The 17,782-nt window shown below is 31.3% G+C and overlaps 1 protein-coding gene across 1 annotated transcript; it reads right to left on the bottom strand.

Annotated features, from left to right (window-relative positions):
• Positions 1-14,057: 14,057 nt before the first annotated feature.
• On the bottom strand, positions 14,058-17,782 carry LOC133668831 (auxin efflux carrier component 5-like). Its single transcript, XM_062088846.1, has 5 exons — positions 16,895-17,782; positions 16,715-16,800; positions 14,991-15,148; positions 14,575-14,651; positions 14,058-14,467 (listed from the first exon to the last, which is right to left on the bottom strand). The coding sequence occupies exons 1-5, from the start codon at positions 17,539-17,541 to the stop codon at positions 14,395-14,397; spliced, it is 1,041 nt and encodes a 346-aa protein (XP_061944830.1). The 5' UTR covers positions 17,542-17,782; the 3' UTR covers positions 14,058-14,394.

Below are 17,782 nucleotides of genomic sequence, written 5' to 3' on the forward strand. Positions count from 1 at the left end.
GAGTTTATACTATACTTGTTTGAAATACCATTAGTGGATCCTCTAACCTTGACAATTATTTTATCATTGTTTAATCCTTATATCAATATCACATCTCAAAGCTCTCTTTAACTCTTTTTCTGTTATTATCTATTTTTTTATTTGTAGTTTATACAAATAACCTCCCTGTAGTTCAACCCTAGTCTTACCGAGTTATTTATTACTTCAACACTCCTACACTTAGGAGAAGACATCGACTCTTTGGTCGTGTCAAGAGTCAATTTAATTCTTAAAAGGAATTAAGGCACATATAATACTATCCTTAAAGAATAACTTTGAATAATAATATCCCATTAATATGGTTCCATACTTTAATGTAGCTTCAAGACTTTATTAATAATCCTTGAGATGTAATGCATAATAATATCAACATAATTTCAAAGAAATTTTAGTAACTTTTTAATGGTTTGTTTCATAAAAACTAGGAACAATGAATACCATTAGGCCAACATTCTTCTATTTTTGTGACGATGACAAACCATTAATACTTTCACAAGTATTAACATGTCAACAACAATTATGAATGATTGATTGCATTTCCTATTAATCATATTATACTCCCTTTGTCAATTATACTATATGACGATGAAATACATGAGAGAATTCGATAACATAAGAATTTCAATATCAATAAACACAAGTTCATGAAATATGAATATATTATATCAAGATATAGAAGCATTTTCATGCTACAAATGAAACCATTTGAGATGATATACAAATTAATGCATGCTACCCATTTCTCATCCTAGCAATAGAAATATCATATAGATAAAATATCAATATTATCATATAAATATCTCTTTGTTTTGGCATCACCAAAAAGAAATCACATGTCTAAATAAGTTAGTTCAAGAGAAATAAAATGCATGAAATAAAATTGATCAATCATGATAATAGGCAAGCAATATAAAACTACTTAAGATTCATTCAAATAAGGATTGGTGGGATCTTTTTTTTTTCAACTTTTCATCTGAAACATACTCATTGTTTATTCAAATGAGATTTGTCACTTCAATTTGAAGGTCGAAAATTAGTTCTTATTGCTTACTCACACTTTTAGTTGCTTCATCAATCCATGCAACCAATATTACGATATCACGGTCACACAAATTAATTACCATAGCTTAAACAAATAAGATAACATAAAGGAAGCATAAGGTCGATCCCACGAGGACTATCTAGTTCAGATCTTTATGCTAAATGATTCAAAGTTGGGGGGTTTTGAGGTTATCTAGGCTATACTATGATAAATAAAATAAAGTAATCAAACTAAACTAAATAAACTAAAACTTATTAAGAGAAAAACATTGGTCTTAAGAAAACATCCACCTACAAAAATCAAAACTGATCATTGAAACAATACATCAATTTATATTCTGAATATTTATCTTTCATTAACATTAGTTAGTTAACCAATCTGAAGTGTAACTAATCCTAACCATTAAACAACCACAGTGTCCGCATTAGTAATTTAATTTTATGACAGCATTAGAAACTAGATAGGTTGATAAATCTAGAGAACATAAGTGTTTATAGTCTATGTTCGATTTAATTGAATGTTTTCCCTAAAATTGACAGCATAGATCTGTCATAATTATTAAATTTAGTCATTTCACAAGTTTAAATATCACAACTCCGGTTTTGATAGCAAACTTAGCAATAGATTGGTTAAAATAATAATTTAGAGTTTGCCTTAACAATCAAACTAAATAATTATAGGAAATAAGTGTAGAAAAACATTCAAACTCATCATATAAACTAAAAAGAAAAGATAAAATAGATCTCATTTTTTTTGAAATCCAAAGATTTTATATCCTTTTAACCAAGAAAAATAATTTAGCTTTACATGTCTATTGAAAAACTAAGGAAGAGAAAGGATGAAAACATAATTTAGCTTTGAAATTTAAAGATTTTTATATTCTTTCAACCAAGAAAAATAACTTAACTTTGCATGTCTATCGAAAAACTAAGGAAGAGAAAGGATGAAAACATAATTTCGGATATAGAAAAAAGGGATGAGAGTTTTCTTTCTTCTTTCTGGCTACCCCTCCTTTCTTTTCTCTCTCTTTTTTTTATTTGATAGGAAACCCTAATCCTCATGTCCCTCCAATCCATTTATATCCTCCAAAATAATAATAGTCCTTTCTAGAGTAGACAATGTACATTTAAGTAGTATAATAACTACTTTTCTAAAAATAAGAAAAAATATTTGTGCATAAAATCTTCAAGATTTAATTTTAGAATTAGAGAAGTTAAATTGCCCAAGTAAAGACCTTTCCCATACGAAGAAATAATTGTCATGTCGGTTTGGATGCTTGGGAAGTAAGTTGGACTTGAGCTCTTTTCTACTGAAATTTGGTAGGCTAATAGATTTTTGAGTTAAGAATCCAAAAAAATTGAGTTTGCATCAAATGGACTTCTCTAACTCAAGATATTCAAGTCGAAATGGGCGAAGGTCAAAATTAGCAAAATACAAGACTTGTCTTTGAAGGCTATGATTTCCATGCTCTTTCTTTTCTTCTTTTTTTTCTTTCCATATATGTATAGAAATGTATGGATGTTAGCTTTTTAATTCCACTAGAATCACTTCATTTCAACCTTTACAACTTAAGTTCTGCATAAAACATCGATTAGAGGTCAAATTTGCCAATATTCGACACGGGTTGGAACATGGTCTAAATTTTATTTTCAATTTACTTTTTTTTTTAATTTTACATCTGAAAGTGCCTTAAAAACATTAAATAATATTATCAAGACATTTTATATATAAAACATAGACAAAATATTAGGTCAATATGGGTAAAACCATCGAATAATATGGTTACATCAAATACCCCCACACTTAGGTCTTGTTGTCCTTTAGAAAAGAGAGATAAAAACAAACTTAAGGAAGCCCAAATTATAAAAACAAACAAATAAATATATAAATAAATAAAATAACTATGACTTATTTCTTAATCTCCCATCAATGTCCAAGAGTATATCCATTATAAACAAGAATACAATCAAAATAAGGATAAAAACATAAATTTTCATGAATTTATTTACATGCGAACATTAAAACTCAATTAATCGTTGGGATTTAAATGAAATCTATGTCATGCCAAAGTGATAGGTCATTTCATTGATATACACTCAAACACTCACGTGTTTAAAGCCTATGTGTTTAAATCTTTCTAATTCAATCAATGAATATGTTCTGCTATAAGCATGCTTTTTAATCTCATCTCAATTACTAAAATATTACAAGCAATACATGAATTAAAAGGTCTTAGTTTTTTTGTTGTAACAGGACTAATGTTAAGGTGAGGTAAAAAAAAGAAAAGGAAAATGTTAAAACCAAAGGAAGTAAAGTATTCTATAAAAAAAAAAAAAATTTGAAACAAGATATCTCATCAAAGCACACAAATTCACTATCTTTAAGCACCAATACTTATTTTGATTTCAAGCTCCATCAACTTACAACTTTTAGAACACAATGGAACAACTTTTATTTTTCTTTTCTTTTTCTTTTTCTTTTTGAATGGTCTTCCTTTGCCAACTTTCCCCATTCTTTTCATCCAGTATCACTTTTTCACATAATTTCCAACCATAAATTCATGATATATGAACAAGTATATGCTCTAGTAATCTTTGGCTAGGAGAAAAGAAAAACATATAAAAAGTTAAGACAACAGAGGTAAAGCAAATAAAAGATAAAAAAAAAAAAAAGCTCAAAAGGGCTCATTAAGGATAATATGCTTTGAGTTGGCTTTTTGGCTCAAGTGGTTAAAATTTCTATTACCTTTATCATCTTCATGTACACATGTAAAGTGAATATAATCTCAACAAGATATGAAACAAGTTCTAGAGATACATATCATTGAAAGAATACACAATCAATGAATATAATGTTGAAGGCTAAAAAACTTACAGTAGTACAACACTATTAAGTCAACATGATATATTTTCAAAGTCAATCTCTAAACTAATTAAACTTTAAAACTTGCATGCACACCCATTCATTCAATTTATATTTTCATCTATCTCAACTAATTCTCATACATAATACTAATACTCATAAATCAATAAGAGTTCAATAAATAAAACTTAATACTTAAAGTTTGAAAAAATAAATATTTTTTTTTCAAATGTTTATGGGTTCTTCTAATTCTAATAAAACACATAGACACAACAAAGAAAACTAAAATTCTCCCTCATATTTTAAACACAACATTGTCTTCAATGTTGAAATAAAAGAAAAGGAATAGAAAAGGATGACAAACATAAAATAAAATGCGAAAAATAAAAGATAAGGGAAAAAAAAGCAAAAATAAAATTTTTTATGGGGTTGCCTCCCAGTAAGTGCTTTTATTTTATATCATTGGTTTGACATATCGCATGCTCATGCCTAATAAATTGGTTCAGCTAACTTAATGAAAGTGATGAGTTCTATCGTCCAATCTTCATATAAAGCTTTCAATCAATGACAATTGACCTTGAGCACTTTGTTTGTTTCTACACTTGTAATCCCAACTACACCATAAGGAAAAACATTAGAAACAACAAAAGGGTCCAATCCAACGAGAACATAAATTTCCAAGAAAAAGTTAAAACATGAATGATAAAGAAGGACTTTGTCTCCAACATGAAACTTATTTCTTGTAATCATTCAGTCATGAAGACTCTTGATCTTTTCTTTATAAATCCTTGCATTCTTGTAGGCATCATTATGTATCTCTTCCAACTCTTTCAATTGCAACTTTCTTATATCCCCAACAACATCATAATCAAACTTGCATTGCTTAATAGCCCAAAAAGCTTTGTGTTCATGCTCCATTGATAGATGACATGCTTTTCCGTAAATCATCCTATAAAATGACATTCCTATAGGTGATTTATAAGCAGTCTGATAAGTTCAAAGTGCATCACTAAGTCGCAGACTCCAATCTTACTGGTTAGGTTGCACTATCTTTTTTAAAATGGACTTCATTTCTTAATTTGAAATTTCAGGTTGGCCATTCTTTTAAGGATGGTAGGCTATGAAAGTCTGATGAGTTATATGGTACTTGTGTAGTAATACTTCTATTGAATGATTGCAAAAATAAGTGTCATGATCACTAATAATAGCTTTGAGGTTTCTAAACCTATCAAATATATGCATACTGACAAAATTTAAAACAATTTTAGCTTCGTTAGTTTGTGTGGCTTTCACCTCAATTCTTTTGCAGTGGCCCAGTTTCATTTGACTGTTATCCAAACTTAACCATATCCCTCAAAAACAAAAATATCTTGCAAAGTATGCTACTAAAAATAAAGACCTATAATTATGATATGTTGGAAGAATCAATCCATGTTGCTCTCATATTCAAAATCCACTACAAGGCCATGTTCTCAGCCTTTGCAAGCAAACACAAATTCCAATCCCAAAAAGGAGAAACACTCCTTCTACAAATAGATTTATCCCGCTCAAACACTGTTGTCCCAAAAGCAATCCAATGGAAAAGATATATCCCTTCTAGAAGATTGAATCCTTGAAGGAGCAGCACAACCAGAATTACCCTAACCACCTTAACCCAATGTCCAAATCAAAAACATTACCCAGTACACAGATGGCAAAGTTAAACTGTCTTTCCATCGACACTCTACAAGTTCCAAATTCTCTGAAGACTCTTCTTTTTCCAGTACAATAGATCTGGGAAGAATTTTTAATATCCCTTCTGTTATCAATATCCCTTATCACACAAATCCTCCTAGAAAATCTACATATGATATCCCTTCTGCTAGTTTTCAAAATACAGATTATACTATAAATGTACCAAAACCTATTTATACAGACATTGAGCAACCATCTCCTTCAACATCACTAACCTTTTCAGCTGTTACTGAAAACATCAAAACGAGCTGAATGTTTTGACTTCAGATAAGCATTTTGTCATAAACAAAACTTTTTTCAAAAGAGATTTGTACAGTGATCATAATTCTAAAAAACGATCTTGGTTTTTTCAAAACTTCCTCCAACATAAAAATGATATCAAAAAAAAATTTATGCTTACATTGAGACCCATAAGGTACAAATTTTATTCTTTGATTGGTTTGAATTTCATTATGCACCAGCATATCATATTGCATATCCATTTGCATCCATTAAACATGCATGTCCTATTACAATCCGTTCCAAAATTCCTATATGGAACCTCACTAGTGGACCTACATTTGAGTTTGACCATCCACCTTTACGCAACATACAACTTACTCACAAAGACCAAACAGTTGATGCAGCTTGATACAAAATACCCGGAGAAGATACCATCATAAATACCAAACATATCATCCAACAAAACAATTTCACAAATACCAACCTCAATATCATAGGTAAACAGCTTACCATACTGGAAAAACAAATACAAAAGAACCCAGTTAACTTCATGAATGATTAAAACCCATTCAACCTCAAGCTAAAAAACTCAGTATTCAAACCATACCAAGTTACCAAGACAAACCAAACACAAATTCAAGAAAATCAAACAGATTTTCTTATAGCCATTAAAACACACTTACAAAACCTTGACCGAACAACCTTGACTGTCCCAAACACACCTCAACAATTCAACCCTTCATCCTCTACAAATCAAGTTAATACTCTTCAAAATAACCTCATATCAACCTTCGATACAAATACTTTTCAAGAACAACCTCTTGAAATAAACAAACTTATTTAGAAAAACCACAAAACAACCAGTGCTCCTAATATCTCCTCGCTTATAAAACCTAATGTTTTGAACCAACACAAATACAATGCCTCCTCCCTTTATGAATGAAACATAAATGGAATGTCTAAATACAATATCTTAAACACCCTATAATAAATGACCATGGCAGCTAATGCCTACAAAACCCAAACAGGAACCCTAGACAAAGCCATAGTCGAACTCCTTATTGCAGGTTTCTCTGGCCAGCTTAAAGGATGATTTGATTACCATCTCACTGAAACAGATCACCTACATATCCTAAACTCCATACAAACCTATGAAGACCAAACACCTATCATTGACTCTTCAGAAAACACCATCCAATATGTTGTGTCCACCCTTACCCTTACCATCTCTTTACATTTTGTCGGAGATCCTTCCTATTTGAAAGATAAAAATGTTGAACTTCTCTCCAACCTTCGGTGCAAAAAGCTTAGTGACTTCTAGTGGTACAAAAATATCTTCCTTACTCGTGTTATGCTTCAAGAGGATTCAAACCAGGCTTACCAATTCTCTTAGAAGAAAAGGTCCGAAACAAAATCAAAGATACCATTACATCCAAAACTATACCATATGACCAGCTTACATACGATGAACTTGTGAGTTTCACCAAGAAAGAAGGACTTAAGATCTGCTAGGATCACAAACTCCAAAAACACTTAAAGTGGGAAATGAAACGTACCAGGCAAGAACTTGGTAGTTTATGTCACCAGTTGATCTTTCCACTAAAAAACCCTCCTGCAGTGGTAATTGTCTAAAACCCAAAAACTATTCGAGCCAAAACCTTCCTTACAAATGATCAGCCCATAAATACCGAAAACAGTTTTACTCCAAACCACAACAAATCTACTACAAAAGGCCCTAAAAGAATTTTACCAAACCCCATAAGCCTTTCAAGTCAAAACCCAAATCAAAATTTGACCCCAAAAATATTACCTATTATAAATGAAACCAGAAATGACATACATCTCGTTTTGCAAAGTCAACACCAAACTCCATAAGCTGCAAATAGATGAAGAAAACATCAACCAAATACAAAACCTATACATTGAAGCCACAGACACTGACCCCTCTCCTTCAGACACTTCTGAAGAACAATTTCAAATTGATGAAATAGCAACTACCAGTGCTACTTCAGATACCTCTAAAATTCCAAACAAATTAACGCCTTAACCCAAGACCAAGAATTCATTCTTGAGGCCATCAAAAGACTTGATGATCCTCAACTCTAAAAAACCTATCTAAATAAATTGTTGAACGATTTCAACCAACTAGAGCACTCTCCATCCAACCTTCCAAAATGCTCTATATTACCTTCCACCAACACCAATACCTATGACCTTACAAAGATCCTTAACAAGAAGAAATCCAAAACCACAGTTATAATCCTAGAATTACATTCTGAGATTAAAACCCTCAAAACCAAGTTACAAACCCTAAAACAAGTACAACAGAAAGACTTTGCCACACTACAACATCTTCTATCCAAAATTAAGAGTCAGTCTGACACTAAGTCTGAATCAAAAGATCCAATCATTGAATCATGAGCATATTCCAGATGATTTCTTGAATATATTAACCCAAATATCTTGCAAAAAATATTTGATTAAAATTACACTAATTTTTTCAGAAGATTTCAAACTTGACACTATTGACTTATTTGACACAGGTGCATATTTAAACTACATCAAAGAAAGCATGGTTCCAAAATGATTTTTACAAAATACCTTTGAAAAACTCTTTACTGCAAATAATTCAAAATTGCATATTGCAGGCAAAACTCAAGCCTCTGTTTTCAACAAAGGCATTTCTCTTAAAATATTCTTTGTCGTTACAAAAGATATTAATCATACCATCATTCTTGGCACTCCATTCATCAATATGATCAATCCATATCAAGCACATCATGATTGTATTACCTCTAAAACCAATAACATCAAACTTGTTTTCCCATTCTTAGAAAAATCTAAGACTATAAATTTGAATTTGATTAAAGCATACTTCATACATACCTATTATATTAATGCATTAATTCATGGAAAACAATTCCATCTACATGATTTACAAAACCATGTTTCCTTCTGTCACAATAACAAACAACTACAAAACTCTGATTTACAATAGAAAATCACTAATTTACAAAGTAAGATTGAACAACATATCTGTTCAGACTTACATAATGCTTTTTGAAAAAGAAAACAACACATTGTTGATCTTTCATATGAAGATACTTTTTCAGAAAAACATATACCTACAAAAGCAAGACCTATACAAATGAATGCTGACTTAGAACAGCATTGCAGACTTGAAATCCGCGATCTCGAGTCTAAAGGTCTTATCCAAAAGTCTTGATCATCCTTGTCGTGTGCAGCCTTTTATGTAAATAAAAACTCTGAAATTGAAAGAGGCACACCTAGACTTGTGATTAATTACAAACCTTTAAATTCTGCTTTAAAATGGATTAGATATCCAATCCCCAACGAAAAAGATTTATTGTAAAAATTGTATTCTGCATTCATATTTTCTAAATTTGATATAAAATCTGGATTTTAAAAAATCCAGATTGATCTAAATGATAGATACAAAACTTTTTTCACAGTTTCTTTTGGCCAATACGAATGGAATGTCATGCCCTTTAGCTTAAAGAATGCACCATCTGAATTTCAACGCATCATGAATGACATCTTCAATGCACATTCAAAATTCTGTGTTGTCTACATTGATGATGTACTTATTTTTTCTCATTCCATAGATCAACATTTCAAACATCTACATGCATTCTTTCATACTACAAAATAAAATGGTTTAGTTGTTTCTAAAACAAAAATTTCTCTATTTCAAACTCGTGTCCATTTCCTAGGCCATTATATCTGCCAAGGTATTGTAACACCGATAGAGAGATTTTTAACCATTACAAATAAATTCCCTGATAAGATTACTAATAAAACCCAATTACAAAGGTTTTTAGGCAGTCTTAATTATGTTCTCGACTATTATCCCAATATTAGTCGTCTTGTCAAACCTTTACATGACAGGTTAAAAACCAACCACATTCCTTAGTCTGACCTTCATACCAACCTCGTCAAACAGATTAAGCAACAAGTCCAAACCATTCCTCTCCTCCATTTAGCTAACCCGTTAGCTTCTAAGATCATCGAGATCAATGCCTCCGACCTACGATATAGTGGGATTCTTAAACAAGTTTGAGATAACAAATAACAAATACTCCAGTATACATCCGCCCATTGGAATAATTGTCAGAAAATTACTCCACTAACAAAAAGGAGATTCTTTCAATTGTTCTTCACATTATAAAATTTCAAAGTGATTTATTAAATCAAAAATTTCTTTTACATGTTGATTGCAAATCTGTAAAAGAAGTTTTACAAAAAGATGTCCAAAATCTTGCTTCAAAACAGATTTTTGCCCAATAGCAAGCTATTTTAAGCATTTTTTATTTTGACATTGTCTATATTAAAGGAGATTCAAATTACATCCCTGATTTTCTAACCCGTGAATTCTTTCAAAACAGGTCCCAATGCCTCCTAAAGCAAAATCCAAAAACAAGGGGAAAGCTCCCCAAACCCAGCCTAAAAACCAGAAAGCCCAAAGCCTTCTGCAAAACTCATGTCTTCAGTCATCCTAACTGCCAAACCTATCAAATCCCGGTATGAGGTAGTCATTGAAGAAGAAAAAGAAACTACAAAACCACCACAAGTACAAACAGGCATAGTTCAACATTGGGTTGACACTATATCCAAATCACTAGAATTACTTATGGCGTTACAAAAGGTGTCCCAACAGGCCTCCATATCACAAACAGGTAGTATTTCCAAACCTATTTCAAAACCTCAAGGAGGCATTTCTACTTTAAAAACCCTCCTTTCTTTACAAACTACACAAACCAGTTTTTCAAAAACCAAATCCAAATATATTTTCAAAACTAATTTCCAAAATATTTTAACTATAGAAGAAGGATTTTATCATGAAAACCCTTCCATTGCTACTTCCAAAATTTTTCCTCCAAATTGGTATTACAAACCCTGGAATATAGCCAAACCACAATCTTACTATGCCGTCATCCTTGACATTACCAACTCTGTCAAGTTTAAACACTTCAAACTTCATTCAAATCACACTGAACCAGCATATTCTACATGCATCATTCCCAAAGTTATCCATCTTAAAGATTGGGGACAACCTTTACACCAACCTCTCTCCTTCCCTCATAAGCCTTCATACAAATTACCAAGATTTCAATACCTCCTATATGTATTGGGATTACCAACAGGCATGGTTCAATGCTTTCTTCCTACAAAATCAAAACCATAGCCATTCCTGGCTTTTCTACTTTCATAGTGTCATGAATACTACAAACATCCCCCTCTGGTTCCTTCAATGGTGGGACTACTTTGGTTGTCATGTTGACTACCTCAAAGAACATCCTTTGGTTGAAAATGGTTACCTCCATTTCAAAAATAATTTTCAACCAACTCTTTCTGAAAGGAAGTTTCCTTCCCTTCTCATTTTCTGTACAAAGTTTTTTATTTCATGGGTATGTTCATGGTTCTACGATTATAATCTCCAAAATGGACATCCAGTACTTGTTCACAAATTCAAAATCAAATGGTGGGATTCCTTTACAGCTGAATCCAAAAGTTCCAAATTAGCTGTTACAAAATGGTTACAAAAGAATCAAACAACTCCCATCATCAATCATCATCCTTAATCCAAATTTCTAGTCTAGAAGGCTCAAACGGCTGCTCTCCTTGCCTCCGCTAGAACTAAGAAAGAATACCTTCAAATAGTACAAGACATTATATAAAGCCAAGACCCTAAAATAGTCTTGTCACAATCCAGCTCATCTGGCTCGACATCTCCTGCCATTTCCCTTGGAGACGATAATGAAGATGACTGCTTTGGCATTCTACCACCTATTAAGAGGCACTAAAAAAAAAAGTATTTCAAGCTCACTTGTTTAGAGCCCATATCCTTTCGACTCAACTATTTTGAGTCCCTTTATTTTAGGCCCATTATTTTAGGCCTTTTTCTATAAATATTACCTGATACTATAAACAGACAAATTAAGTATCAGTGGCAAAAAGACAACAAATGAACATCCCATAAAAAACATGGGCAATTTCCATTTTGTCATCACCTAATTATGGAAGACAATAGCACATGGATTCTGGAGGAATCTCCAGGCTTTTCAAAAGCCATTTTGGCCTCTTCCGTGGCAACTCATCTATAAAAAGGGACTTCTAAAGCCTTAAAAGGCAGACTATCATTTTCCCTCAGAAAACTTTACTCTCTTGTTTCCTTGTAACCATTCCCCTCTATAACCAATATCTCATGTATTGATTTACCATATAAATTTAAGTAAGATTCTATTTCTATTTACATTATTTACATTATTGCAAAATTTATATTTATATACATATAAGTATGCTCTGTGTTTGATCAAGGATCCTGACATTGTTGGTCTTGTCTTGTTCATTCACATCAGAGATTTGTTTTATTTTCCCAAACTCGGTATATCGGTTGGAAACCTGTAACCCGATATATATATATATATATATATATATATATATATATATAGGTTAAGGTATAAGAAATACTCGGGACTAATATATAGGTGCTTGAAGATTTTATATGGAGATATGATTCAATTATATAGAAAGACTCACATGGCAGTTGTGTAAATGATCCTTGGACTTGAAATCACTAAGTTATCTTTATAAAGAATATATTTTAATCTAGAATAGACATTATCTTAATAAAGGATAACAAATGGATAGTTACTAGGTATAATATAAACTAGATGAAGGTATTTGAGCGATCAATAGATAATTCATCACCCTAGGTGAATTGATTTTTTTTTCCATATGTTTTCAAATAGTATTTATTGTGAAACCTTGCATAATATATAATGAGATTCGAAAAAGTTTTCAAATCTTATTCTTAGAATCAATGATAATATTGTTGAGAACAAATATGATTTGATAGAATAGACACACTTTTTGCTCAAATATCTAAATCGAAATATTATTGATAAAGGAATAATAGTTACACTAAGAAACTATTCACTAAAAGGTTAAATCAAACCATATATATGTTTTTTAATATTTAGGGGATGATGACATATTACCAAACATTGCATCTGATCTTCAAATTTAAAATCAATCAATTTATTAATTTAATAATAAGTTAAGTTACTTTATTTATTTAATCAAATTTTGATTATGATAAATAAGTCTTAAAAATGAAGGAAATGAATGTAATTAATATAGAAAATTACAATTATAGACCTAAAAAAATCAAGTAGGGACTTGATTGCGTAAATTTCTAAAACTATCATGAAATAATATATATAATATTTTTAAAGGAAAAAAAAGAAAGAAAGAGCTATAATATATATGCATTGTATTTTTTTTTTTTAATGTACTATACACACTATACATATAAGATACACCTATATAGATACGTAGAGTAGAGAAAAGAAAGAGTTAGCACGCAAAGCATAACAATGTCCTCTCTTCTAAAAATAGTCTTAGGAGTTTATGATTAGAAGGTTTGTGTGAATTATTGTTAGAAGCCAGAGAATTGTACAACTTATAATTTATGATAACATAACCTTGAAGTGTTGATTAAATCTCAAAACTAAGAATTGATTTTCATATAATTTTTCTTCAAACCCTAAACAACACTAAATTATTTAATAGGATTCTTGGAAATTTAAATTTTTTAAAAAATTATTATTTTTATTACGTTTATATGTTTCGGAGATATGCATGTCACCATAAAAATTGGCAATCGGGAAATTGAATTTGACAACACATGGCAAAGAGGAACCTTCATTCCTATTGATATGATTCTTAGGATTGCTTGGGGTGCTCCTCTTTAACTAACCGAATATAATACAATCCATACTCCTCTCCATAATACGTAGGCTACAACGCGTGTGCGTATGCGTGTGCGTGTGCGTTAAGAGAAAGATTTTAAAACAATTTTTTATTTAGAATTTATTATATTTATACGTTTGAAAATGTTAGTATGATTGTATTTTTATTTGAAAATATATTAAAATAATATTTTTTATTTAAAAAAAATTATTTTTCATATGAATGCATTAAAATAATCTGAAAATATTAAAAATATATTAATTTAAAACAAATAAAAATTTTAATTTTTTTAAAAAATATTTTTAAAATACAAAAATAAATAAAATCTTAATTAATTCACCGGGGATTGGTTCCAATTTGTTTTTATCTGATTAACGAGAACTTTGGAAAGAGATTGTATTTCAAGAAACACGAAACAAATACTGTAAAGTAAGTTGGTTTTATCAACTACAACTGTCAATATCTGCATCAGGTTAGTCTCGCCTTGCCAGTTTGTCCTTTACTTGGCATAGGGTCTTCGCAAAATGAGTTCATGTCCTTGCTAAAACTCTCTCTTGCCGGATTCCGACGACAAGTATTAGCAAAATGTTAATATATGTAATCATCTCAAACTTAGTTATGCATGATAATCATATATATTATCTTGATAGGAAGAAAAATGTTATTAACAAATAAGATAATAGAGCTAGGATTGTTTTGGAAACGCCTTGATTGATTGCTCAGTGTACAAAGTCTAAAATTGCATAATAAGCGATTAACACCGGAAGAGCCACGATGGTTCCGAAGATTACACTGCAATAGAAACATGAAAATAGAGATCAATCGAAGACTATTCCGCTTCTGTTTAATAAAATCTAGATAATTTATGAAAAAGAACACAGTTGCAATAATTAACTTACGCTGTGCTTAGCACCTCTGCATGTAATCCGTATTCTTGAGCAAAGATGAAGGATATAATTGCCTGTGGGAAAGCAGCCTGCAAAATGATTCCGTATGAATCAACAGCTTTTAATTGGAGTCTTTGATCTTGGATCGTTCCAGACCGTATCAAAAATCTAGAAAATATTCTTCTTCTTACTTTTTTCAGATGGATAGATTTTGAGAAACTCCTCAAAACATTCCAAATATTCTAGATAGCCATAATTAAGATCCGAAGGATGATTGGAAATGAGGGATTTTATGATATGAGTGAGGACTATATATCTTCTACGCGATTTTAAACTTCTTGTGGGTCTTAATTTCATATGTAAACATAGAAAATAAGGGGATGCGACTCTATATTATGTGTTATTTGCTCATCGATCTAGCACTGTACCTGAATGATCGCAACACGTAAAACATCGCCGCGCAAGCCCACAACGATAGATCCAATAGCCATAGCAGCGGGTCCTGCTACAAACCTTAAAACCATCCCAATAACAGTTAGACTTGCGCCACAGGCAATCACTTTTTCCTGCAAAGCCATGAAGATCCCTGCATGCATGGTGGTTTCTTGCTCAGAAACATAAATAAAACCTTGCTAGCTATTGCAAGAGATTAATGTAACATAAAAAATTCCTAAAACGTCATCTAATTAATATTATCGAAACCCTGTGATCTTGGCACCAAAACAAGTCTGGGAGCCCATGGATTAGGGAATAACAAGTTGAAATTAGGGCAGAAAACATATGAAAACCATGGGCGCAGGACAGGCATATATTTTAATTAAGTCAGGGAGACAAACCCCACTTCCGGTTTGCCACAAACTTATTTATCGATTATATATTTGCTTGCATGTGTGGAATCGTACGTGATGCAAGCAAATTTGGATTTGTAAAGCTTAGTTTTTTGCTATTCCTTCTTTTATAGTGGAATGTCTGCCAGAGTAAAAGTCTTTTTAATGTCTTTAATTAATAGAGTTAGCTTTTCGATGCAATAAGTTCAATATTTCGACATTTTTTCATTCTAATTATCAAATAGTTTCATAAAATTGAAGACCATTTAAATGCAATTAAAAAAATAGCATTAACGTATCTGTTTTTGAATTTAATTTAAATGTAATAAGACATTTATTTGATATTATTATTAAATTTAGTATAACATTTAAATTTAAAAAATTATAACTTAATTATTTTTTTAACTTGAATTTAAAATTAAATCATATGAAAATTATCCTATCATGACCTTTGTTCACTACATAAATTGAAAGAAGAAACATCAAATAAAAAAAATAAACCATGTTCAAAGTTAAACCGCAATCCATGTTATGAACTCTATTAACTTGAATTTTTTATATATAATATAATAAAAATACAAAAATAAATGTCCAATCAATCTAATACTATATGATAAAATTAACTAAGAATCTAATATTATAAGATGAGATTGTAAAAAAAAATTAAAAAAAAAACTAAAGAAACCTGCAACCCGAATTATGACGGTTGAATTATTATTTTTTTATTTTATAATATGATAAAAAATAAAAATTGATTCATAATAAATCTAATATTAAATGATAAAATTAATTAAAAATTCAATACTAAAAAATAAAATTAAATAAATAAACACAAGAAAAACCAAAATACCAATTAAAAATGAATTCAAAAAAACTCATTCTTCATGCTATGCTACGCTCGGCCTAATAAAAAAGCCCAAGCATACAACCAGATATAAACCCACACACCTGAGATGTATTTATTTTATTGTTTTTTATAAGAAGCAGACAACAATCGTTCAACCCTTTCTTCTTTGAAAGAAAAAACTATAGATGACGACCACTATGACACGAAACTATTAGCTAAACAAATAAAAATATTTTAATTTGATTTATTATTTATATAAATATTTAATCTGATCCTACACCTTTTAGTTGTTTTAATTAGTAATGTTTATATAAAAATATTATAATATATCTGAAAATTAGATTTAATGTATAATTTTATTGATAAAAAAAGAAAAGGAAAAAGGATTTTATTTACCCAAAGCAACGCAAGTATTAATAGCTAATATCCTACAAACTCACGAAAAAATAACATAGAAAACTAGAAAAGAAGAGCTCACCCATGCTAAACATGGCAGTTCCTGTGCCAGTTTTCGACATGATCAATATAGAACCTTCCATTATGCTCGGCATCTCAAAACGCCACCTGAAAGTATTCATAAAAGGAAAATCTAGCGTTAAATAAATAGATGAGGATTCAGAAAACATAGAACAAAAAGCTTAGTAGTACTCTTACAGACCTGTTAGCTATGAAGGCCCAAACAAGACCAATAATACAAGCGTATGAATTGGGATTCATGGCAAGTTTCGCCCCCACAGTCTTCATCAAGCACCAGAAAGCAGGCCTAGAGCTTACCGTGCTGTCTGCATTTCCTTCTATATCCTTGTCAGGATTGCTGGATGAAACGCCAAGTCCTGTTCTTCGAAATTCTAATACGAGCAACAAAATTGTAAGCCATATAATAGATTGGATGACAGACGATTGAACAACAAGATCAACTGCCGTCGGCCCATACATGGCTTTAATCAGAGGAACACCCAGAACAAGAGAATTGGTAAGGGTACAAAGAGAGAAGCTGGTAATGGACCAGCTGTAGCTTCCCTTGCCACTCCACTTAGCCCAGACGGCAAGCAGAACCACTATAATGAGCTTCGATATAGCATCAGCGCCGATAAATGGGTAATTCATTTTGAAAGGATCAACATGAGCAGTGAACTCAAAGGTGAAGAATGGGAGAGTGAAATAACAAACAAAGCGGTTTATGGCACCGCACTGCTCTGGTGTAAATACCTTCCACCACCTGACAGAACCATACCCTAGCATCAGTGCCACATAGAGTGGCACCATGGCCACCACTACCTTGTAAACATCTGCCCACCCGATCATCTTTCTTCAATATTTAGCTACGTCTGAACCTTCGGGCTTCTTTGATTTGGATCTCAAGCATGCATGAACGCACTATATATTCAAAGAATGTAGAATGTCTTGAAGTGGTTGGAAAACTAGCAGGGTTATGTATTTATATACATGCAAGGTCTATGCATTTTACATTTTGTTTGTTTCTTGTGGAAAAGAGTCTTGGTGGGTGTACACGATTCTACGTACGCCGTGGGTTCTTAAAGGCGTG

This window comes from Populus nigra, chromosome 11, assembly GCF_951802175.1.
Source record: "Populus nigra chromosome 11, ddPopNigr1.1, whole genome shotgun sequence".
Lineage (NCBI taxonomy): Eukaryota > Viridiplantae > Streptophyta > Magnoliopsida > Malpighiales > Salicaceae > Populus > Populus nigra.